General features: G+C 42.9%; 1 protein-coding gene across 2 annotated transcripts in view; it reads right to left on the bottom strand.

Moving 5' to 3' along the window:
- SNW1 (SNW domain containing 1) overlaps positions 1 to 24,354 on the bottom strand; it is a 1,165,034-nt gene that overhangs the window by 699,979 nt on the left and 440,701 nt on the right. For both annotated transcript variants that reach the window (XM_044074050.1, XM_044074049.1), the window contains exons 6-7: positions 22,448 to 22,552; positions 22,263 to 22,332 (exon numbers count right to left, since the gene is read on the bottom strand). In XM_044074050.1, the coding sequence (XP_043929985.1) occupies positions 22,263 to 22,332; positions 22,448 to 22,552 (175 nt within the window). The remainder of the gene's footprint in view (positions 1 to 22,262; positions 22,333 to 22,447; positions 22,553 to 24,354) is intronic.

Raw genomic sequence — 24,354 nt, 5'->3', positions numbered from 1 at the left:
TAGTTGTCCTGGATGAAGTAGATCCCTGAAAGCTGTCAGGGCATTCTGAACAGCTAGCATCTCTTTTTGATTGATATGAAGATGCATCTGGCTTGCGGGCCATGTGCCCTGAATACATTTTCCTGCCATGTGGGCCCCCCCAGGCATAATCAGATGCATCCGTTGTTAGTGTCTGCCTGGCTGTGGGTAAAGTGAATGGCTGTCCCTTGTTGTGGTGACAGGCCTGTGCCCACCATCGAAACTCCTGTTGCAGGTAGGGGATGAGGGTAATTAATGTTTCCAGGCTGTGGCAATGTTGGGTCCAAACACTTTTTAGATACCATTGTAGTTTCCTCATATGCAGTCTGGCATATGGAATTAGCAGAATGCAGGATGCCATGAAGCCCAAAGCCTGCAGGATTTTCCTTGCAGATAACTGGGTCTTTGTTGCCAACTTCTTGAAGTAAGAAGTCAGTTGCCTTTATTTGTCTGGCGTGAGGTAAGCCATCTGAGCAGTTGCATTTAAGCTTGCACCCAGGAATATTATCTCTTGAGAGGGTACCAGTTTTGATTTTTTTTTGTTTACTGTGTACCCTAGGCAAATTAGTAATCTTTTTACAAATGCCACATGCTTTAGTAGAATGTCTTTGTTCTCTGCTTGAATAAGGCAGTCGTCCAAGTAAGGATATATTTGAATTCCTCTTTGTCTGCGAAATGCAATTACTGGTGCCAGGCATTTTGTGAAAACCCTGGGCGCAGTAGATAAGCCAAAGGGCAGTGCAGAGAACTGGTAGTGCACTGAGCCAGCTATGAATCTGAGGTATCTTCTGCAAGATTGTCTGATTGGGACAGGCAGGTATGCCTCTTTTAGGTCCAAAGTTACGAGCCAAGCCTTCTTGCCCAGCATGGGCAGTAGCTGCTGCAGAGTCAACATTTTGAATTTTGGAACATCTAGAAATGTGCTTAGTATAGACAGGTCCAGTATCGGTCTCCAGGCTTTGTCCTTTCTGGGCACCAAGTAAAGTCTAGAGTAAAATCCTTGTCCCTGTTCTTGTTGTGGTACTTGTTGAATGGCCCTCATGTCCATGAGGGATGAAACTTGCTGTTGTGCCTATGCCCACTGATTATGTGTCAGGTATGGCATACCTTTTGCCCTTGGCAGGTTGTGAAAGTGGAACCTGTAGCCCTGAGACACTATGTTCAAGACCCATTTGTCCTGGGTAATCATGTGCCAATTTGGTGAAAAAAGTGCTAGTTTTCCCCCTAAGGGAGCTGCCAAAAGATAAGTGCTTGGTTCTGGCAGAGGAAAGTCATTGGGACTGTTTCCTGTATGGTTGTGACTTGTCTTCTCCACTTTTGGAGGTAGAAGCTCCCCATTGTTTAGGCCTGTATGAGCCTTGGGACTGAGATCTGTCTCTGGGGCATCTGTATCTGCCTCTTCGTAGCCTGTCTGACACTGGAAAGGACCAATTCTTTGTAGGCCAGTTCCTGCTAAATCTGGGTGGCTGTACCTGTAGGAAATCCTTAACTGTCTGCATGGATTTCGCTTTATCCTCCATTTTCTTCCAACACCTCTTCTGCCTTAACACCAAAGTATCATGCTGTAATGGAGCATCCAATAATTTTGCTTTAACATGATCAGGCATATTCTGTTCCTTTAACCAAGCATGCCTTCTAATGACAGAACCCGTAACAGCGGCCCTGCAAGAGGCCTCCAGTGAATCAAAACCACATTGCAAAGTATGCTTTCCCACTTGTTCAGCTGCATGCAATAAATCCTGCATTCTTATCAGAACATTCAGAATTTGTCAACATTTTCTGTTTAAGCAGTGACATTAAGTATTGCTGATATTTGAGCATATGAAACTGACAATTTAAAGCCCTTACAGCCAAGGTAGGAGAAGTGTAAACTTTTTCCCCCCATCTGTCCAGCGCCTATCAGAGGGGACAGGGTTTTTAGCAGTAGCAGCCTTGACCCCTTTGGGACCCGGAGAGATAGTTTCTGGGTCAGCAGCAGGGTTTTTATATAGAAATTTATGAGAATCTGGAACCCTGTAGTATCTGTCCGGCTTAACAGGTGCAGGAGGTAAAGAGTCAGGAGACAGGCCGTCTCTGAAAATACATCATCTACAATGTCTAGAACAGGTGGAATTGCAAGAGGTCTGTTCTGAGGTAGTAGAAGAAAGTCTCTAAGCCTTTTCTTAGAATCTGAATAATCTTGGCTCTAAATGCTCACTCATGGTATGCAGGGTTTCCCCAAATGAGTAATCCTCAGGAGGAGAAGCTGAAGGAATAGATTCTTCAGCATCAGAATTCATAGGAAGGAATAGAATAACCCTGTTCTGAAGAGGAATCAGAAGAAATGGAAACCTGATCAGAGGAATCATATTCAGTGTCTTGCATAGGCCTCATCAGGAGGGGGATGGGAACCCCTGATCAAAGTAATTACGTCTTCGGACATTTTGAGCATCTGCTTCTTAGGCATAGAAGTCTGTCCTGGAGAATGCTGCACTTGTTTCCTTGTCTTTAAAACTGTTTTAGACTTTGTCTTGGATGCTGAAGTAGGCTTGATATAAAGTTGTGTAGGTCTGAAAACACCCTCAGAAGCCGATGCCTGCTCAGCGGCTCTGGACCCATCTGAGGGATTAGTTTCCGAAGGGCCAATACCTTGAGTATCCAGAGGCCTAGTTGTCTCCACATGGGAGTCGGAGGCGGCCTGTGGCTCTGAGGTAGCGGGAGTCGGGGGCTGCAAAAACATCCTGGAATTTCTTCAATGTTAAGAGGTCTGCTCTCATCTCCAAGACACTGATATAAAGACTGACTGCTTTATGGGGCCAACAGCCTTGGACTCTCCTCCCTTTGAACTGCACTCCCCACATCCTAGGAGGCAGGAGTCTCTGGTTACTGCAGCCAAAGATGGATCCAGTTTTAATGGGCATCCTTCTGTCACTGAAGGAGATTGTTGCCTGCAGATTTGAGTGAGGCAAAATTTGGTATGCAGAGGATGTATGTTTTGAGACCCACTGCACATTTGAAGTACTCTCAGGTAGAACTGGGCTAGCAGAATCATTAAGACTATAAATGAGAAAAGTAATTATAACTCAAAGGATATAAAACTGGTCATAGAGCCCTCATAAAATGGGTCTGAATTCATCAGGCGGCAAACAAGATCTGAGGTACTATGGTGGAGTGGAGGAAATTATAGGTAGGGGAGGTATCCGATCCCTGGATCGGAGAAGTTTCAGAATTAGTGCTAAGGTCAGATCCAATCAGACAACCCATGTGTTGAATCAGACGAAAATAGGCAACAATGAATCAAAAGTTAAGTAATAACCATAAAAATGGATCCTTTCATTCCAGTCCATCCAACGCAACACGGGGCTTCAAGCCCCAGCTTGGATCCAATCCAACAAATTTAGCACTCCAGCCACAAGCCCTTCCCAAACTTTTACTCATAATCCCTTGCTCATCCCTGACTTAGTTCAACTCTGACACCTACTGCTAAGTGCATTTGCACTGCCTCTGACTTGGTAAAGATCCTTAGGTCCACATAATGGCAGAGGGAAGGAGGGCAGGTTGTCCTATCAAATGGCCTGGACTGAAAGGCTCTATCATTATGGCATGTACATAACTTCTGTATTCGATTCATTTAGTCCACTTGATCTGACATATAGGTCAGAATCCCCAAGTTACTAGACACCTAGGTGGCCTCAAGACAAAGCAGGTTTTAGGATGGAAAAAACCCAAAAGAAGCTCTGCCTCTGGACAGGAATTCTAATTTGTATTGCTTGACAAAGGCATGAGTTGAAGACCAAGTGGCAGCTTGACAAATTTCATCTAAGGACAAAGTTCTGAAAAAGTTTGTTGAGGCTGCAACTGCTCTAGTAGTGTGAGCTTTAGGCTTGCAGGGTAAGGATTTACTTTGAGAAGTGTAGATAAAAGAAAAACAGTCCAATAGTTACCTGGATAAGGAAATCTTTGAAACCTTCTTGCTCAAATTGTGTGCAAAGATTACAAATAGCTGCTCACCTTTTCTAAATAAAGGCTGACCTGTGAAGGTAAAACTGAAGTGGCAAATGTACATGTATGTAAAATATATTCTCCTTTGTTATGATAGTTCAGAAATAAAACATATTTATGTAAAACCTTAACCATAACAGTACATGTCATTTTCACTGTTGCAGTAATCATCACATGTGGAATCTCCTGTCAAGGCTACCCCAGTGTCTAGCCAGTATACCGCAACCTTTACATCCTCCTAGCATTGTATGTCAGATGTATGCTCCCTGAACAAGTGTAGGGCATAAAGGTGATGAATGCACAGTCACACTCCATACTCAGAAGTGAAGTGGCCCAGGAGAACTAGAGCAACCCCAGGAGAAAAAACACATACATCCAGCGGGAAAGAAATAGAGCAAGAAGTCAAACACCCCTCAGCCAGCAAAGTGTTCCCAAAGTAAGAAAGGGAGAAAAGGGGGTAGGATGGAGGAATTGAATACTGTAATAGTGAAAAGATGAACAGTTACTGCTTTGGTAAGATTTTACACAACTGTACTATGTCCTTCCTTAACACTGTTGCAGTATTCATCACATGTGGGAATTACCAAAGCTACTGTAAAGGATGGGAGGATGAAGGCACACAGGAGCCCTCTAAAAAACCATAAAGGATAGCCCTAGCTGTGAAAATGACATCTAACTTGTAAGTATGGACAGAGGAATAAGTAGCAGCTTCAAGGAAGGATCTAGTATCCAAACCTTTGAAAAAAAGCTTCAGAAGAGGCTGCTGCCCACTTAGAATGAGCTCAAACTGAACCAGAAAGTTGTTTGCCATATAAAAAAATGGTTTTAGAAATTCAGGAGAAGATGGTTTGCTAAAATGTCAACAAATCCAATGTCCTAGTATGGGGAGGGGCTGATCAGATTTCCAGGTAGCCTTCATCTTATCCAAATAAAACCTGAGCTGTCTGTACAGATCCAGGGTATGAAGAAACTTCACAGTAGCAGACTGCGTAGAAGGACAAAAGGAAGGAAGCTGAATAGACTGATTAAGAGACAACTCATTGACCACCTTGGGCATAAAAGAAGAATTAGTACACAGACACACCACATCCCTACAGAAAACTAAAAAAGGAGGAATTGCCATATTGGCTGAAATAACAGCAATCAACAAAACAGTTTTCCAGGTGCAGTGTTGCAATGATGAAGAAGCACGCTCAAAAGAAGCCCCAGTCAAATTTTCAAGGACAAATTTAAGGTCCCAAAAAGAGGAATAGGTTTTTGTATTTTTGTAGGGGGCTGACATGAAGGATGCCTTTAAGGAATTTGCTTGACTTCAAAGCGAGGGGCAAACAGAGTTCAAAGGCAGACAAATGGAGATTGCTGACAAGTGAGCATTAACAGACGAATATATTAGCTTAGCATGCAGCAGTTCACACAAGTAAGAAAGGACCCAAGGGACCCCACACTGAGAAGGGATCCTGGTGATGCCAGAGACACGAATCGGAAAATCTCTTCCACCTAGCCATATAGGATTTTCTGGTAGTGGGTTTTCTGGCCTCCTGCAAAACCTAAGCACATCCTCAGAAAAGTGATGTCTAAAAGGGATCACACCCTATGATCTAAAGCGTCTAGTGAAGAATAGTCAAGTAAGGGTGAATGAGAGATTCCTTGTCTTGTGTAAGAAGATCCATCCAGTGAGGTAACTTGTGATGATTGCCCCTGACCAGGTGAAAGAGAAAGGGTAACCAGTGCTGTCTGGGCCAAAATAGAGTCACCAGCAGGATTCTGGGGGAGTCCTTTCTGATGTCCAGGACCCTGGGAAGCACAGGAACAGGAGGGTGTGCATACAGGAACATTCCCTTCCAAGAAAAGGAGAGACAACCACCTTCCATATCAGAGGACTTGGGACTCTGGAACAGAAGTGAAGAACCTGCCTGTTCAGAGGGGAGGCAAAAAGATTCACTTGAGGAATACACCACTGATGTACTATGTCCAGAAACACCTCTCTGTGAAGCATCCATTCGTGAAGTAATTTCTTGGACCTGCTAAGGCAGAGTACCACAATGCTGTGTTTTAAAGGGATGTAAACTGCCTGAAGGGTTACCTGATGGCAGACAGCCAAGTCCCAGGCCTGAAACGCTAATCTGCAAATATAAGACCTTGTGCCCCCCCACACCACACACACATTTAGTGATGTACCACAGGACTGTGGTGTTGTCTGTAAAGACCTTTAAAGGGCCCTGAGACCAAAGAGAATGGAAAGCTTCAAGACCAAGAATGAGCACTCTCATCTCTTTTAAGTTAATGTAGTCTGACCTCTGATGAAGGGGCCATACACCCTGAACCTTCAGATCGTTGGAAGAGGCTCCCCATCCCACACTGGAAGCATCTGCAAACAGCTAGAGTAGGGGTAGGGGTAAAAGTCTGTGAAAGCAGGCCTGGATTGAGGGAGATCTGCCAAATGCACCAGTGAAATTCAGGTTTGGAAGTAAGGTAGTAAGGGAACCGGAGAGGGTGGCAGTGGTGGAGTCAAACTGTCTTTACGTACCACTGAAGATTCCTCATATGTAGCTTGGCAAAGGGAAGCATGGGAATGGCATATATGCCATGAACACCAAAGCTCTGAGAAATTCCCTTGTAGGAAAGAGAGAAAGGGGAAGTAGACTAGTAGAAACAGAACATTGGGAGAAGGAATAGAAGCCAACATTGGAATGGTCTGGATTCTGCAACCCAGAAAAATGTGGTCTTAAGGAGTCAGACTTGACTTTTTCAGACTGATGGCAAATCCCAGATGGTGCAGGAAGAGCACTGTGAAGTGCAGATCCAGCAAGCCTGGGCTGAGAGAAAGCAAGAGGCCAGACATTTTGTGAATACTCTTGGGGCCAAAGAAAGCCCAAAGGGCAAAGCAGAGAAATGACGATGAGAGGAAGAAACAGAAACATTAAAACTTACTGAAGAGAGGGTGAAAAGGAATATGAAGATAGGTGTCCTTTAGGTCTATAGAGACCAGAAAAGCCAGTGTATGTGAGAGAGGAAAAGTGCTGAAAAAACACAGGTCTAAGACAGGTTTCCATGACCCCTCTTTTCTGGGAAGCAAAAACATTCTGGAGTAAAACCCTGTTCCTCCTTTGGGATTCTGGAACAGGATGGATAGTGCCTTGAGCCAATAGACTATGCAGATCCACAGAAAAATCAGGCAGTTGTCTGGAGGCAGAACACATGAAAATGGAGGAAGGAATTTCCATACCATAAAATAACTGTAAAACATAACAGATAGAACCCAAGAGTATGAAGTAATCTGTCGCCAGACAGTGAAAGCCTAACAGACAGCAGAAACTTACCAAGGAGAAGGGGAAGAAAATATGTCAGAGGGAGGCAAACCTGTCCTGAAAAAGGAGGCTTTCGAGTTTTAAAGGTCTGGGTGGGTTTATCAGAGAGCATGCACTTAGGAACCCTTTTCCATTTAGAAGGCTGACAAGGTTGCCTAAGAGCAAAGGCAGACTTAGGATAGTTTCTCTAAAATTAGAGTATGGAAGAAACACAAATTTGATAAGATTCTGCATTACTTTACCTCTGTCTTGTAGAGTCTTAAGCAAGTTGTCAGCAGCAGCCGTACCAAAAAGATTTTGATTGTCCACAGGAGCCTCTAGGAGCTTGGCCTTAACTTGTTTGTTTGAATACTAGGTAAAAACTGGAGGTGAAGCCAAGAGTGCCTCCTCATCACTGAACCTGAAGCAGCAGTTTTAGATGATGTATCAGCTGCATCATAACTACATCTGATCGAATGATGGCTACCTGTGAAGTAGAACTCAACTAGGACAGAGCAGCAGTCTTACCTTCAGAGTCAGGAAGGTCTGACACCCCACCACAAGTTGAGAAAAAAAGTAGCCAAAACATATCTGGTCATATGGGTTTGATAAGCTACTCTGGCCTTCAGGGCCTTAAATTAAGTATAAACCTTTTTCCCTAGCCTCTCCATAGCCAGACTGTCTTCGTCAGAAGGGAGAAGTTCAGAAGAGGGTAAAAGGCATGAATGGCTATTCAGCAGAAACACAGATGACACCAAGGTTTGTAGGAGGACACTTGTAAAGATACTTAAAGGGCTCAGGCACCTTAAAAAAATGGTCAGGCTTCTTAGGAGCCGGAGGCTGGGAATCAAAAGCCAAAGAGGCAGCAGCAAATATATCCAACAAGGTATCCAATATAGGGGGGAACAGACTAAGGTTTAGGAGATGCTATTTGTAACATCTCATAATACCTCTTTTCAATGTCAGAGATGTGGGAGCAATCCCACTTAAAAATGCTCCATCATGTTAACCCGTGTCCTCAAAGGACTCCTCCTCAAAGGGAAAATCAGGAGTTAAGGAATCCCATAGTCTAAAAGAAAGCTAATCTGTGAGGAGAATGCCAAGGATTTATCTTCTGAACCCACCTCCTCATCTGAAGGATCAGATTCCCTAATCCATCTGACTGGAGTAGATAACCAAGGAAAAGCTAACACCTGAGTGGGTCTCAAGGTCATCAAAGCATTGAACAAACCCTGTGTAAATTCCTACCATTACCTCTGGTGATCCTTTAGTAGTGGGAGGAATGTGTATAGTTTTCTTCTAAATCTACTTTAATGGGACACCAGCTTTGATCAACCTAGGGGATTCACAGCCACGCCTATACTCAAATAAGGTTACCAGGAACCTTTGCCCTAAACAAGAACCTGGGAAATCCCGCTAGTTCTTTTGGAAATCATCAGCCCTGGTTCCCTCTCAAGTTCCATGGCGGATGTTTGCATAGCCTCAGTGGATACGCGAGAAGCCAGTGCCATACCAGCCTCCAATAGGGTCACAGCAAAGAAAACCAGTGTCGGCACCGGTTGGGTCTTCAGGGTCTTCATCCACCTCAACAGACATCTGGTGGAGGCTGAACACCAAAGTCAGACCAAGACTTTTTGGTTTTATTTTTGAGAGACAGTTGTACCATGAAACAGGCTGATTCAGCTATGGTTCCCCAGGTCAAAGGTTTGAGACACTGGATCCCAAGGTAAATGGATAAAGAAGACAGATGGCTTGGAAGAGTTTTGGGAACAAAAGCCTGACAAATGGTACACTGGGTATTGTGTGAAGCACCTAGGCAGAATAATCACTTGTCATGATGGTCTTTATGGGGGAATCTGCCTCCCACAATGACATTTTCCCCTCCTGGATGACAAGAACTAAGTACACAAAGAAAAGTAACGCCAGTGAAGCACATATCTGTAAATGGCTTGGTAGAAACCAGCTCAGTTAAAGGCATTCAGGCAGACGTTCAACTGTGGCATTCAAACTGGTGGCAAAGTAGTTCAGAGTATGGAGTATACGTACATCACCTTTATGCCCCATGTCAGTGTGAGGTGCATAAACCTGACGTACAACGCTAAGAGGTTGTAAAGGCTTTCGTATACTGGCTAGATGTTGGGTTATCCTTGGCAAGAGATCCCACAAGTAATGAGTACTGCAACAGTGATAAGGAAGGACATCACTTGGTCTCGGAGGCTACTTTAGGAAGAAGAGTATATAGACAGATAGATAGTAACACTGAAATCCTTATCTCTAAGCTTCAGATCAATGCTAGTAAGTCCATCTATATAATATGCTCCTTCCTACCTCCTGGCAATAATATCAACATCCTTGAATCTATCCTCTGCTGGCTTTCCACATCCTTCCTACAAGAAACCATAGTTCTTGGTGATTTTAATATTGATTGGAATAGCTGTACCTCATCCAAACCTACACTCCATATAAATCTCTATGGCTTCTCTCAAATTATCACCACCCCTACCAGAATCCATAAGCCTAGTAAAAAAGAAAGTACCTTAGACTGGATCCTAGTAAATCATCATCCCTTCTCTTACAAAGCAGATACCCTTCTTGACGATACAAGTGACAATTTCCTTACTTACATAATCAGGCAAAACTCCTTCATGCCCCACCAAATTCTCTTTAAAACTACTCAGAACAAAAAGACTTTAATTTAACTAGCTTCCAAGCAGAGCTGCAAGCCTGCAACTGGTCGCCCTTAAAACAACTCCCCCTTGAGGAAAGAGTATCCTATTTCAACTCTAAATTCCTACAAATCCTGGAATACCATGCCCCCACTAGATCTATAAGAACTAGTAGTAAACTGCTCCATGGCTCACTAAAGAAACTAGACAAAAAAATCCTAATAAGAAATAAGATTTGGTCTAAATGGAGAAATACCAAAAACCTAACTGACCACCAGAACTACAAACAGCTAAGAAATGCCACAAAAAATCAATACTCCATGATAAAAGAAACTACTACTTTAAACAACAGCACAAGCATCAAAAAAATCTCAAACTTTCTGCTCAGCTATAAATAAACTTTTACACCCAGGCCACACCAAGACTCCAACCTCTGCAGGTCTCTCCTTAAACTCCCCTAATGAGATTGCTAATGACCCTAAATACCTTCTTTACAGCAACTGTTCAATCTCTTGCTAACTCGTTACCTCCTGGTAGCTCAACCCTCCCCTCTTCCCTTACAAAAACACCCCCTACCTTTCATTTAAAGACAGTTCCTACGTTTCTCATCTTCAAACTACTTACCAAGCTTAAACCACGTACCCCCTCTGCCGATCTACCAGCCGAATACCTACAAATTGCAGCAAAAGCACTGTCCTACCCTGTTTCCATACTAATTAACAGAACTATTACCGAAGGTTACATCCCATCTCTCTGGAAAATCTCTCACATAATCCCATTCCATAAGGGTGGTAACTCAACAGAAAGTACAGTTGTGTACACTTACCATAAATGTAGATGTTCGAGTGTCTTCACTGTTGCAGTCATGACTGTAGGGTTCTCCCCTGCCGGCAGGCAGTCCTCGGTTGGCCAGAATCCCAAAGTCTGGGTCCGGCGTCGGCTGCTCAGCCATGCTCCCTGACGTCAGAGCGCCAGGAGTACAAAGCTGACAGCCGACGCCATGTTCTCCAGTTTTTCTTTCCCAAGATGTCAGGTGTTCCAAAATGAGTAAGATCCCATACCCTTTGCAAATGCACCTCAGAAGAAGGGTGAAGAAGGGAACCACACAAAGGAGAAAATAAGAGGGGACAGGAGGGAGGGTAACCCAGACTGCAACAGTGAAGACACTCAAACATCTACATTTATGGTAAGTGTACACAACTGTACTATGTTCATCGTGTTTCACTGTTGCAGTCATGACTGTAGGGTTGAATCCCAAAGCAGAATAAAAGGGAGGTGGTCATAAAGTAGAGGGGGCGGCTAAAAGGCCCTGCAAGACTGCAGAAGCAAAGCCTGCCCTAGACTTAGAGTAGAGAGGTAGATTGTAGTGCTTGGAAAAAGTATGCACTGAACTGCAAGTTGCAGCTTCCAAAATGTCTTTGGTAGGAACTCCCCTGAGGAAGGCAGCTGAAGTGGCAGCAGCTCTGGTACAGTGAGTCCTTATACTCCCTGGGATTTGCTTTACATGGTGTGAATAACAAAATCTGATTCCACGAGCAATCCATTTAGAAATGGTCTGTTTTGAAATGGCTTTACCTTGGGAACTTGAAGCATAAGAAACAAACAATTGCTCTGATTTTCTGATGTCATTGGTGCTGTCCAGGTAAAAACGTAGTTGTCTGTGTACATCCAAGGAATGCAAGATCCTTTCCCCCTTATTTTGAAGAGTGGGGAAAAAAGTTGGCAAGTGAATAGTTTGATTTAAAGCCACTTTGGAAACCACCTTAGGCATGAAAGTAGGATTAGTCCTTAAAGACACCCTGTCTTGATGAAAAATAATATAAGGTTCCACAGCCATGAGAGCTTGCAACTCCGAAACTCTCCTGGCAGAGGTCAGAGCTAACAGGGTGGCTGTCTTCCAAGATAAAAACTTGATGTCAGATGTGGCAGCAGGCTCAAAAGGAGGTACGGTGAGCTTTTCCAAAACATAGTTGAGATCCCAAGCAGGAATGGGTGGAGATCTAGGGGGCCTTAAGTTCTTAGCTCCTCTGAGAAACTGTCTCATGAGCTGGTGGGAAAAGATTGGAGGGTCTGTATTATAATGAGCAGAAATAGCAGAGGCATGTATTTTTATGGAAGAGAAAAAGAGACCCTTATGTAAGAGGTCTGTCAGGTAAAGTAAAATCAGAGGAATGTTAGGAATAAGAGGATCTGAATCCCGAGCCTGCATCCAGGAGCAAAATCTTTTCCATTTTCCTGCATAAGATTTTCTAGTGCTAGGACGTCTGGCTTCTAAAATGACATCCATAACCTGCTTGGGTAGGAGAGAATGAATCATAGACCCTGGATTAACCATGCTGCCAGGCTGAGAGTTTTGACATGGGAGTGCAGAACCTGACCCTGGTGTTGGGACAGAAGGTTCGGAGTCTGTGGTAAAACCCAAGGGGGCTCCAGACAAAGGTTTTTCAGTGTTTGGTACCAAAACTGTCGAGGCCAATTTGGGGCCAGCAAGATTATCATCTTGGGCTTGTCCTGTTTGATCTTTAATAACACCCGTGGAAGAAGAGGTAGAGGCAGGAAGGCATACCCAGAGAGGTTTCTCCAACTGAATGATAGTGCATCCACTTTCCAAGCTAGTTCGTGGAATGTCCTGGTGCAAAAAATCTGTAGTTGATGATTGAGGTGGGATGCAAAGAGGTCTATGTGAGGACATCCCCAGACTGCTGTAATCATCTTGAATATTTCGGTGTCCAGCATCCATTTGTGTGGGTCTGACAGATTTCTGCTCAGACTGTCTGCCAGAAAGTTTTGCTTCCCTGGTAGAAACTGAGCTTGAAGGTCCAGTTTGCAAGCTAGAGCTGTGTTCCATAGATTCATGGCTAGTCTGCAAAGGGGATAGGAATGAGATCCCCCTTGCTTGTTTATGTACCACATAACTGTGGTGTTGTCTGTCCATATCAGAAGTTGTCCTGGATGTAGAAGATTCCTGAAGGCCAATAGAGCCTTATGAATGGCTAACATTTCCTTTAAATTGATATGCAGGAGCTTCTGATCCTTTGTCCAAAGGCCCTGCAGACAGTTGCCCCAAAAATGGGCTCCCCATGCATAATCTGAGGCGTCCGTGGTTAGTATCTGAGTAGCTGAAGGCAGACTGAAGGGTTTTCCTTTGTTTAGAGTACATGCCTTGGACCACCAAAGGAATTCCTTTTGAAGACAAGGCAGGACGGTAATCTGTATGTCTAAACTGTGCCAATGCTGAGACCATACACTTTTTAGGTACCACTGTATTTTCCTCACATGTAGTCTTGCATATGGCACGAGAAGGATGCAGGAGGCCATGTAACCCAAAGCCTGCAGGAATTTCCTTGCAGATAGCTGAGTTAATGTTGCCAAGGTTTTGAAAGTTGAAGCCAGCTGTAATTGTTTTTCGTATGTCAGAAATGCCATCTGGGTTGTTGTGTTGAGAAAAGCACCCAGAAAAGTTATCTGTTGTGATGGTGTCAAATTTGACTTTTTTATGTTTACAGTGAATCCCAAGAACTTGAGAAGATTCTGAACAAATTCTAGACGCTGGAGTAAGACATCCTTGCTGTCTGCCTGAATAAGACAGTCGTCCAGATAAGGGTAAATTTGAATTCCCTTGAGTCTGCAATAAGCTACTACTGGAGCCAGGCATTTGGTGAAGACCCTGGGCGCAGTAGACAATCCAAAGGGCAGCGCAGAGAATTGATAGTGCCTCGATCCGGCCTTGAACCTGAGGTATTTTCTGCATTCCTGCCTGATGGGAATGTGTAAATATGCCTCCTTTAAATCCAAAGTTACCATCCATGCATTTTTGGTCAGCATTGGAAGTAGCTGCTTTAGAGTAAGCATCTTGAATTTTGGTATCTCGAGAAAAGTGTTCAAGACTGACAGATCCAGAATGGGTCTCCATGAATTTTGATTTCTGGGGACTAGAAAGAGCCTTGAGTAAAAACCTTGTCCCATCTCTGAAAGTGGAACCAGTTCTATGGCTTTCATAGCCAAGACAGTTTCCACCTGGTTTAAGGCCTCTAACCATTGATGTTTTGGAAGATCCGGCCATCCGCTTGGTCTTGGTAGGGTATGAAAATGAAATTTGTAACCTCTTGAAACCACATCCAGAATCCACTTGTCTTGGGTTATAGGAGTCCAATTTAGGTGAAAAAGAGAAAGTTTTCCTCCGAGAGGGGCTTCCAGGTAATAAGTTCCTGCAGCCCAACAGAGGGAGTCATTGAGTCTGTTTTCTATGAGCTTGCGACCTGTCCTCTCCTCCCCTAGGGGTGGAAGCAGTCCACTGTCTTGGTCTATAAGAGGCTTGCATTTGAGGCCTTCCTCGAGAGCGTCTGTATCTACCCCTCTGAGGCCTGTCAGAATTGGGAAAGGACCAATTTGTGGTAGGCCAATTCCTACTAAATCTGGGTGGCTGTACTTGTAAGAAATCTTTAACCATTTGCATGGATTTTGCCTTGTCCTCCATCTTCTTTATCACCTCTTCAGTTTTAGATCCAAACAAAACATTATGCTGAACAGGAGCATCCAATAATTTAGCTTTTACTTGATCTGGCAAGTTTTGTTTCTTTAACCATGCATGCCTTCTAATGACTGTGCCAGAGGCAGCAGCCCTACAAGAAGCCTCCAAGGCATCAAATCCACAGTGTAAACCATGCTTCCCAACTTGTTCAGTGGCATGCATTAAGTCATGTAATTCCTTATCATCTGCACAGGTGGAAATGGAAGTTAACTTTTGTTTTAAAACAGACAGAAGAAATTGCTGGTATTTCAGCATATGAAACTGACAGTTTAAAGCCCTAATAGATAAAGTAGCAGAAGTGTCCACTTTTTTGCCCTATCTTTCTAAAGATCTCGAATCCTTCTCAGTGGGAATGGGGTTTTTAGCAGAAGCGGCCTTAACCCCCTTAGGACCCTGAGAAATGGTTTCAGGATCAGCGGTAGGACTCTTGTATAAAAACTGATGGGAATCAGGAACCCTATAATATCTGTCTGGCTTAACAGGAGCTGGAGGAAAGGAGTCAGGAGTTAAGTTAGCCTCCGAAAAAGCATCATCCACAATATCCAAAATAGGAGGCATAGCCAGGGGTCTATGTTGGGGAAAAAGAAGAAAATCCCTAAGTCTTTTCTTAGATTCCGAGTACTCCTGTCCTTCCCAGTGAAAATGTTCCCTCATTTCATGCAAAGTTTCCCCAAAAGAGAAATCCTCAGGGGGAGAAGCTGAAGGAATGGATTCCTCAGCATCAGAATCCTCATAAGGAGGGAAAGACTATTCCTGGTCAGAAGAAGAAACTGAAGAAACAGAAGCCTGATCAGAGGAGTCATAATACACTTCCTGCCTTGGCCTTTTATCTGGAGGGGGATGTGAACCCCTAATCATAGTAAGTAAGTCTTCAGCCATCTTGAGTAACTGTTTCTGAGACTTGGGTCTGATCAGAAGAGGCCTGGGCTGCAGTCTTTGATTTGGAAGGAGTCTTTGCCTTTGTCTTTGGCTTTGCCTTTATTAGAAGCTGAGTAGGCCTGAAAACCCCTTCGGAAGCCGGTACCTGCACAGCGGCTCCGGACACATCCGAAGGAGCATTGTCCGAAGGTCCTGCAACAGAAATATTCAAAGGCCTAGTTGGCTCCTCGTGGGAGTCCGTTTCGGCCATCGGTTCCGAAATGGCCAACGACAGGGGCTGCAAAAGCGCCTCACTGATGACGGCCGAACCTGAAGCTGGCTCTGCTTGTACAATATCGTCTGATTTGGACCTCGGAGGCCTGTCTTTATCCTTGCGTCGTTTATGAACTCCGGTAGCCGGAACCGTATCCGATGACATTTTGTAATTAAAGCGCCTACCAAAGTAATGAAATGCAAAATCGTACCTTCGTTTAATTGTACGTTGCTTGAATCTAGCACAAAACCGACAACTAGCTACATCGTGGTCAGGGCCTAAGCAAGGAATACAGTAAGAATGAAAATCCTTATGAGGTATTTGCTTCCCACATGAAATACAATTATTAACTTTTTCTGACATCGGACTGGAGCAAGAAAAAGTTTCTAGCGGGTACTTAGCTTTGAGTAGGAGAAGAAAGTCTTCGGACTGAAGTACGATTAGAAAAAATTGTCAGGAGTCAGCCGACCGGCACTTGCGAACTGCTATCACCGCACGGCAAGAAAGACTGGAGAACATGGCGTCGGCTGTCAGCTTTGTACTCCTGGCGCTCTGACGTCAGGGAGCATGGCTGAGCAGCCGATGCCGGACCCAGTCTTTGGAATTCTGGCCGACCGAGGACTGCCTGCCGGCAGGGGAGAACCCTACAAGTCATGACTGCAACAGTGAAACATGATGAACATCTTTCTATCGCCCCATAGCCCTACTATCTCCTCTTGCCAAAGTAATGGAAAAATGTATTCATCAACTACTTGATCACCTTCTCCAAAATAACCTACTTGCAGACTGTCAACATGGCTTCAGGCCCTTTCATAGTACTACTACTGCTCTCTTATCCTTCTCTGATTGCATCAACAAACATCGTAACAATAATAACCTCTCTGTTGCACTCTTTATTGACCTCTCAAAAGCCTTTGATAGGGTGAACCATCAAATACTTTTAGACGTACTAAAATCACTCTCATTCACCACACAGGCACTTCAATGGTTCAAGTCCTATTTAGGAAACACCTTTCTACTCCTCTTTCTGTTACACTAGGGGTCCCACAAGGCTCAATCCTGGGACCTCTCCTCTTCTTGATATTCATTAACGATCTACACTTACACATTCCCCAAGCCACCTGCATTCAATATGCAGATGACTAGACACTAGTCTGTACTGTCCCCTCACCAGCTGCACTTCAAACCATTACTCAAACTGCTTTAACTCAGTTGAAAAATGGCTTCTACAACGATGCCTCCTATTAATTGCCAAAAAAACTAAATTACTGCTTTTCACTCCAACACTAAAGTCCTCTCCTATTGACCTCACCATCAAGGCCAGTAATGGTACTATCATTAAACCAAACCCATCCACTAAACTTTTAGGCATAACAATTGATCAACACCTTAACTTTAACTCGCATATCAACTCGACTATCAAAACTGTTAACAGAAAACTTGGCTCTCTCTACAAAATAAAATCTTTCCTAATCCCTGAAACAAGAACCACCATTGCCGATACCCACCTCATCTCTATCCTCTTGTATGCCTTACCTATATATACCAATCTTTCTAAAAGTAACCTTACTAAACTGGCAACCTGCTATAACAACATTGCCAGATTTGCCACAGGCTCACCTTTTAGAACCCACCCCTGTTTAAATCTTACAGCTAAGATGGCTACAGCTACAAAATCAGCTAACATTTCAACAACTTAGCATCACTCATAAGATACTTTATCAGCCCAATAATACTCCTATTCTCAGTACTCTTATCACCCCCTATAGAAATCTTACTACCCTTCGCGCAGCAAATAAATTACTGACAACTATCCAGAAATCCACTAATAAAGCAGGTAACTCCTCCTTCTCCAATTCTGTAGGGAAAATCTGGAACAGGCTTCCCAGCAATCTTCAATTATTGTTATCACTACCACTCTTCACAAAGCAACTAAAACTACTCCTTAAAGCACAATGGCTATGCCCATGCACTAACCCAGATTAAAACTAATTCTTCAGCATTACTTATCTTTTACAACCTTTTTCTGATCACTCAGCCTCTTTAATGCTTTTTTTTTTGCAAGCCTCATTTTGCCTGCAAGCTTCCTTGTAGTACTTACAATTTGTTAACTTACCCCTGCTGCTCAATGCACCCACTTCATAGCTTTGAATGTATGTCATCTATTCCCCTTGAGTGTGTAACTTCTAAACAAACTTATAGTGAATTTCTATCTATCTCACTTTGCCTACTCTCCCTTGTCAATTGTCAAACCCTTAACCTGTATATCTTGTGTCTGGAACTACTGTATTTACTATACAGTATACCCATGATTCTTAGCATGTTGTTTGTATAATGCTAGCCTATACTAATGTTTGTTTCTCTGTGTGTACACATGTCATGTTGTTTCTATAATGTTAGCCTATACTTTAATGTATTTCTTTTTTTAATGTTCTTTAGTTCTGATCTATTCTACGGTGTCTCTCATACTACTGTTATATTACACAGATTGGAGCTTTTCTCCCCGGGATTCTACTGAAAATGGACATGTATCCAGCTAGACTAGCCCGGTCAACAAATGTAAAATAAAAAATAAATTAATAAATAAAGAGAGCAACTGATTCTCAAGGTAACCCTATCCTTAAGAAATACGACGTATGAAGGAACACAGGCATATAGCTCTGAATCCTCCTGGATGAATTGACAGCATTAACAATATAGTTTTCAAGGATAAGAATTTTAATACTGCAGATGTGGCAAGTTTAAATGGTGGTCTGGAAATTGCTTCCAAGAAAAAAATTCAATTCCCAAGGAGGAGCTGGATGCCTTATGGGAGGCCTCATATGGAAGGCACCTTTTAGAAAGGATTTAAATACCTTACTGGAAGTCAAGATAGAGTCCTGAAACAATGTGGAAGGAGGAAACAGGAACCAGCTATACCTTCATAGTGGAGAAACTGAACCCAACAGAAAACAGAAGATAAGAAACAAATCTGCAAAGGAGGTCAAAAAGGGGTCTACATTATGAGATTTTGTCCATATGGCAAACCTTTTCCATTTACTGCAATACACCTTACATATAGACAATTTCCGATAAGCCGTAAGGTTGTGTAATACAAGGAAAGTGAGGGGTCCTGTGCCATCACTGGAATTCAAGAAACCATGTGGTTAGTTTCAGGCTGGAAAGGTCTGGGTGAGGTTTCCTGTATGGGTAAAAAATCAGATCTGGTATCGGACTGAAGAGCCAAAGAGGGTCTTTCAGGTAAGGTTTTTAGGAGGGGAACCAAATCTGTCTGTGCCAAAGTGGGGCAATAAGGATAACTTTGGCCTTGCACCAAATGGCCTTCTGTATGAACTAGTCATGGGCAGAGTGGGGGGGGGGGGTAAGTGTAGAGTAGCCCCAAAGGTCAGTGACTGGAAAGAGCGCAACTGGGGTTCTGTCTCTGATGAGGGAGAACAGTAAAGTACTCAATGCACTTAGCCCTCTGTGGAGTAGCGAACAGATTGCAGCATGGTTTGCCCTAGCAACTGAAAACCTATTGGATTCAGGGACCACTCATAAGGTAGGAGAAGATTCCTGCTTAACCTACCTACAAGATCAATGAGCCTTCCAGGGATGAGGGATGCAATCAGAAACTGGTGACAGGCTACTGCCAAATGTCAGACCCTCAAGCATTTGGGGTAGAACAAATAAGATCTAGTTCCCCCTTGCTTGTTTATATAACAGATTACTGTCATACTGTCTGTCTGAATGTTTATCACCCCTACAGGAAGACAGCTCCTGCAACACAAGGAGAACTGCCCTCATCTTTAGGACATTTGTGTGAAGATAAGCCTCTAATTCTGACCAAGAACCTTGGTCAGTTTTCCCTTTGCAATGCATCCCACCCACTCACCTAAAGGAGAATGCATCTGTGTTACAGTTGTTACTGTGGAGGGACATGGAAGGGCCTGCCTTCAGTTATCACAAGTGAATGAAGCCATCAGTTTAGATGAGTTTGGCATGACCAAGTTATTTGGACAGAAAGATACAAGGAATAGTATGTCTAAGACCACTGGGACTGTAGTAAATCATTGCAGAGTACCGCTATGGTAATGAGAAAACTGTACCATTAAAACTGAAAATGCCATTAACCTTAAAGCTCTCAAGATCAACCTTGCTGTAGGACGATCAGATTTCAGGACAGTCTAAACTACAATTTTCAATTATGCGATTCTGTCTTGTGGAAGACAGAGATCAGAGTCATGGGGTTTGTTCAAATGACAGCCCAGGAAAACTAGACATTGAGTGAGGTTCAAGTTGGATTTTTCTAGATTTACTGTGATAACCAGAGAAGCACAAAGATGAAACGGGTAGTCTTTTGCCTCAATAAGAGACTGCTTGAAAGTGGCAGCCAGGAGCCAAGCATCCAAGAATGGCAAAATTCTGAATCCATGCAGTTAATGAACACCTTGGGGATTGTGGTGAGATCAAAAGCCATGGCTCTGAACTGAAAAAGACTGGCTCCTAAATGGAAGTGCAGGAATCTCTTAGACTTCTCCTCTATTTTTATGTGACGGTAAATGTCCTTGAGATCTATAGAGCACATCCATTCATTCTTCCGAAGACATGGAAGAAATGACTGCACTGAAACTATCCAAAAGCAGGTCTTTTTGACTTCATCATTTAAGCCAGTTTAGGTTCAGAATGGACTGGAAAATCTTTCATTTTGTTTGGAGCCAAAAAGAAGCATGAGTAAACTCCTGACCCATGCTGGTCTGGTAGGACCTCCTGGATGGCTTTTTGCAAGAGAGCGAGCGAACCTCTTGCACAGTGACCTTAACCTGACTGGGCATGACATCTGGTAACTGGGTTTAAGGGGTTGGGGGAAACTCCAAAAGAGAATTTGATAATCTCTGGATATCATCTCTCTCTCTTATCCACCTCTGTCTCATGTGATCGTAAATCATGAGTGAGAGTAGAGGGATACATGCCCCCAACTGCACCCAGAAAGGAGCAGTCGGGAAAATCTTCAGAGACTCTGGGGCTGCCTGTCAGAGAGAGAACCATGGAATCTCAGGTGCCACAGTCCTTCTCTGCCTCTGGGCTGGTGTTCATTGAAGTGGCCTCACCTGTCACGGCCACCTCTGTCAGAAGAGGAATCACAATGACAACAAGACTTACGAAACCAGAGCAACTGAGCACCATTTTGGTTCCTATTAAAGGTATGCTGAGGTGTCCTGAACTTCTCCACCAGTTTGTGAGCTGGAAGGCCCACCCAGGACGTAGAAGAGATATGCCTCAAATAATACTGTTTCATCCTGACAAGGGGTTTTGGCTAGCCAAGATCCCCTCTTCCTCATGAGTTCCAGGATATCCCTAAAGGAAATGCCCTTGACAGGGGATTGTGGGTAGCCCTTTCAATCATCCAAATCAGTATCTGAAGTGACAGACATAAGGCCAGTCCATGTGCTTCAGCAGAGTCATATAAATGGTTCCTCGGCTCCTGATCCTTAGGATTCAGGGGTAAGGAAGATTTCTTGGTTTTGACAGGCTCTAGATACGGAGGAAGAAGGCTTTTACAGATAAGTTTATTCCTCCTGTCCAACATGGCTCTGGGCCCAAGACAGTACAGATGTCACATGAGGCATTAAGATATGCTACCCCCAAACAGACCACTCAGACATCAAGGAGGTTTTGTAGGGAAATTTCATGCCCACTTTTGGAGGTGGAAGCTTTCTCCATAGCAACAAACAACTTTGGTACATTAACAGAGCAATATTCAAATCTAAGTACTAAGATATACAACTATATATTTTTAAGGTAAAATCAACACCACAAACATCAATATACAAGATCACAAAATCTAGCAATGCACTCCGCTATCTATAAATATTCTACAAAACTATAATAACTATGAAAACCATAAGAACTATTCTAACAGATGTAAAAGATGACACACGAGACCACACGAGGAAGGGCTGAAAGAAATCCTTCAAAATGCAGTAAAAGATAAAGATAAATTTCTAAACAACAAAGGTGAAAAGGTCACAATTAGCAATCATTGCTATTTCCTAATCACAAAAAAAAAAGAGGCACAGCACTTATCTGCAGAGATCCACATTGCTACTCCAAGAGATGGCAAATCAAAGTTAGTCACATTACGGGTATAAGTTTGGGAAGGCCTTAAGGCTGGAGAACTAAATCTCCCAGATTGGATCTTTCGATCTGAGCTAGGGTTGAGGACCCAAATGACCAATTGGACAAAATGAATGAATGGATGAATAAATAGGCTCTTACCATTAATGTCTAACATTTGTTACATGCAAATAGCAACTTCACTTCTCTCAAGTCTCTATGCTTCAATACACTGTAAAAGGTGATTTTGACCAGTTCAGCTCAGGCAGTCAGAACCTGATCACCTGGTTCTCAATCACTTGTTGGGGAAACCCCTACATGGGCATCAAATTAGTAACACTAGCAAGACAACCTCAATTTACAGTTTTAGTCATTATCAAAACAGCAAGCACACTGTATGCATGAGGTAAAGGGGATGCATGAAATTTTTTCTTATGAGTTAGTTTATCATTACATCTTGGAAAAATATTTCTGCCCTTACAAGGTATTTGACAAATAGTCTACAAAAACATAGTTACAGAGACAAGTGCTTTGTCAAACTGTCTTTGTACCTTTCTGCTAGGAGAATGCATGACAGGAGCTGGAGGAGAAGGGGGTCCACGTGGAATCTTCTTGTTAATCCTGTGGAGGAAGACACAAACAGTTGCAGTCACATAAAAGATACAACTCAAAATTACAGTCAGCTTGCTTCCTTGGTCCATTATATATACATCATTTTGAACACTACAGCACTTACTTGAATCGTGGAGGTTCCATGGGATCCTTTTGCATTTCCACCATACGAATAACTCTCTGCTTAGCTCCAGAGTTAAAAGCAACACCCTGCTGAGAAGGGGTATACCTAAGAAACATTTGAAAAGAAAAACAGTTACTAATTCGCAATTAGATAAAACACAAATAAACAGTACCTACTGCAGAAGTGGCCAACAGTCACAATTAAAAGAAAAAATCTGCCTACTTGGGACTTAACTGTTAGTACACTTGCATACACTGTACAGATTCAGATAGGTACATTTACTCAAAGCTCTAAAATATCACCTCCAAGGTTTACTCATTTGTACAGTATTAAAGCAGGGGGTTATAACAGGAAACTGTAAATTATGCACCTGTCCAAAGTTAGGTGTCACACCACGACCACTGTTGTTCTAGTTGATCCATGTCTGTCTGAGTAACGTAGCACAATGTAAATAACTTTACACTTGGCCACCAATAGCACCATTTCCCAAGCACACACACATCTCAAAGGGAAGCCCATAAGCCCTGTATGTTTCAAAGTTTAGTTAAAAACATTCAGTGTCACAGCTGTAGTCTCTTTTCTGTAAGTAAATCTATAACTACAAATAAAAATGTCTGTTTCAGCTAGAAAAGTACATTTGTGTAACATCTTACTATAACAGTAGATGTCTTTCTCTTCACTGTTGCAGTACTCTAAACTGAAGTGATCTCCCACCACAGCAGCCTGTATACTAAAGCCTAATGCTCTGGTATGCGCTGTATGTCACACCTATGCTTCCCACATACAACGTAGGGCATAAAAGGGATATACAGCTGTGCCAAATCCTGCTTTGGCTTTAGAGGTAAGGTCAGAGTTACAATGCTTGGAGAGAAAGTGTAGAGAGATAATCATGTTTCTACTTTCAAAGTGGCCTAGATGCAGACCCTAGGAAAAGCAGTGGTGGCAGTTGTGGCTCTTGTAGAGTGGGCTCTCATTTTCATTAATGCACTATTATCATGATAGGAATAATGTGCAAATGCAGTGAGCTAACCATTTAAAGACTGCCTGTTTACAGACAGGCCTGCCATCCCTACCTTTTGCAAAGGACAAGAAAAACTGGTCTGCTTTCCTTTCTCACTTTCAAGGAAAGATCTCAATTTACTTACCATGGATTTGCACAGGCAAATCCTTTCCACCTTGTTCTATGTGGTAGATCAAGCAAAGGGAAGTTAATGGCCTGATTCCGGAAAACATCTGACACCACTTTCACCATCAAAGTGGATTTGCTCAGACTGCTATCCTGTCCTGCTGAATGATGAAGAATGACTGTTTTCACATGAAGGCCTACAGTTCTAATACGCATCTTGCAGATTTACTAGCCACTAAAATTTCAGTTTTCCAAGTTATATTTTAAGGAACCACCAGAACCTTTCTTAAAACATGGTAAAGTCAACTTCTGTAATAAATAATTGAGGCCTGTGAAAAGATAACTTTCAGGGGAATTCTCAAATTTAAGATCTCCTTAGGAACTACTCTACTGATAAATAATAACCATGGCAGGGAGGCTGAAACTGCCAACATATGTACCTTTATTAAAGTACAGGAATATTTGGGTCTATAAAGTAAAATCAAGTATTTAAGGATCGTGGTTTAGGGTCCAGACCCTCTATATGGCATAAAGGGGTGTACCTTTTCCATTCTACTAGGTATGACTTCCTTATACCGTTTCCTAGTTTTCTGAAAAGACGGTCATAAAGGGGAAGATCGCTAGATGATCACTGCTATCAGCTTTAGGGTCTTTAGGTTGGGGTTATTAGGAGTGGCTCTGCTTTGGCAGTCAAGAAGTTCACACTATGAAGCAGCAGAACTTGGTCTGTACTTGTTGTACTCAGGATAAATAAACTACAGCTAGGATCACCACTGCAGTA

This window comes from Protopterus annectens, chromosome 6.part0, assembly GCF_019279795.1.
Source record: "Protopterus annectens isolate FY-2018-M chromosome 6.part0, PAN1.0, whole genome shotgun sequence".
Taxonomy (NCBI): domain Eukaryota; kingdom Metazoa; phylum Chordata; order Ceratodontiformes; family Protopteridae; genus Protopterus; species Protopterus annectens.
Note: the sequence above shows the minus strand (reverse complement) of the source record. Positions and strands in the feature narration are given on the sequence as shown.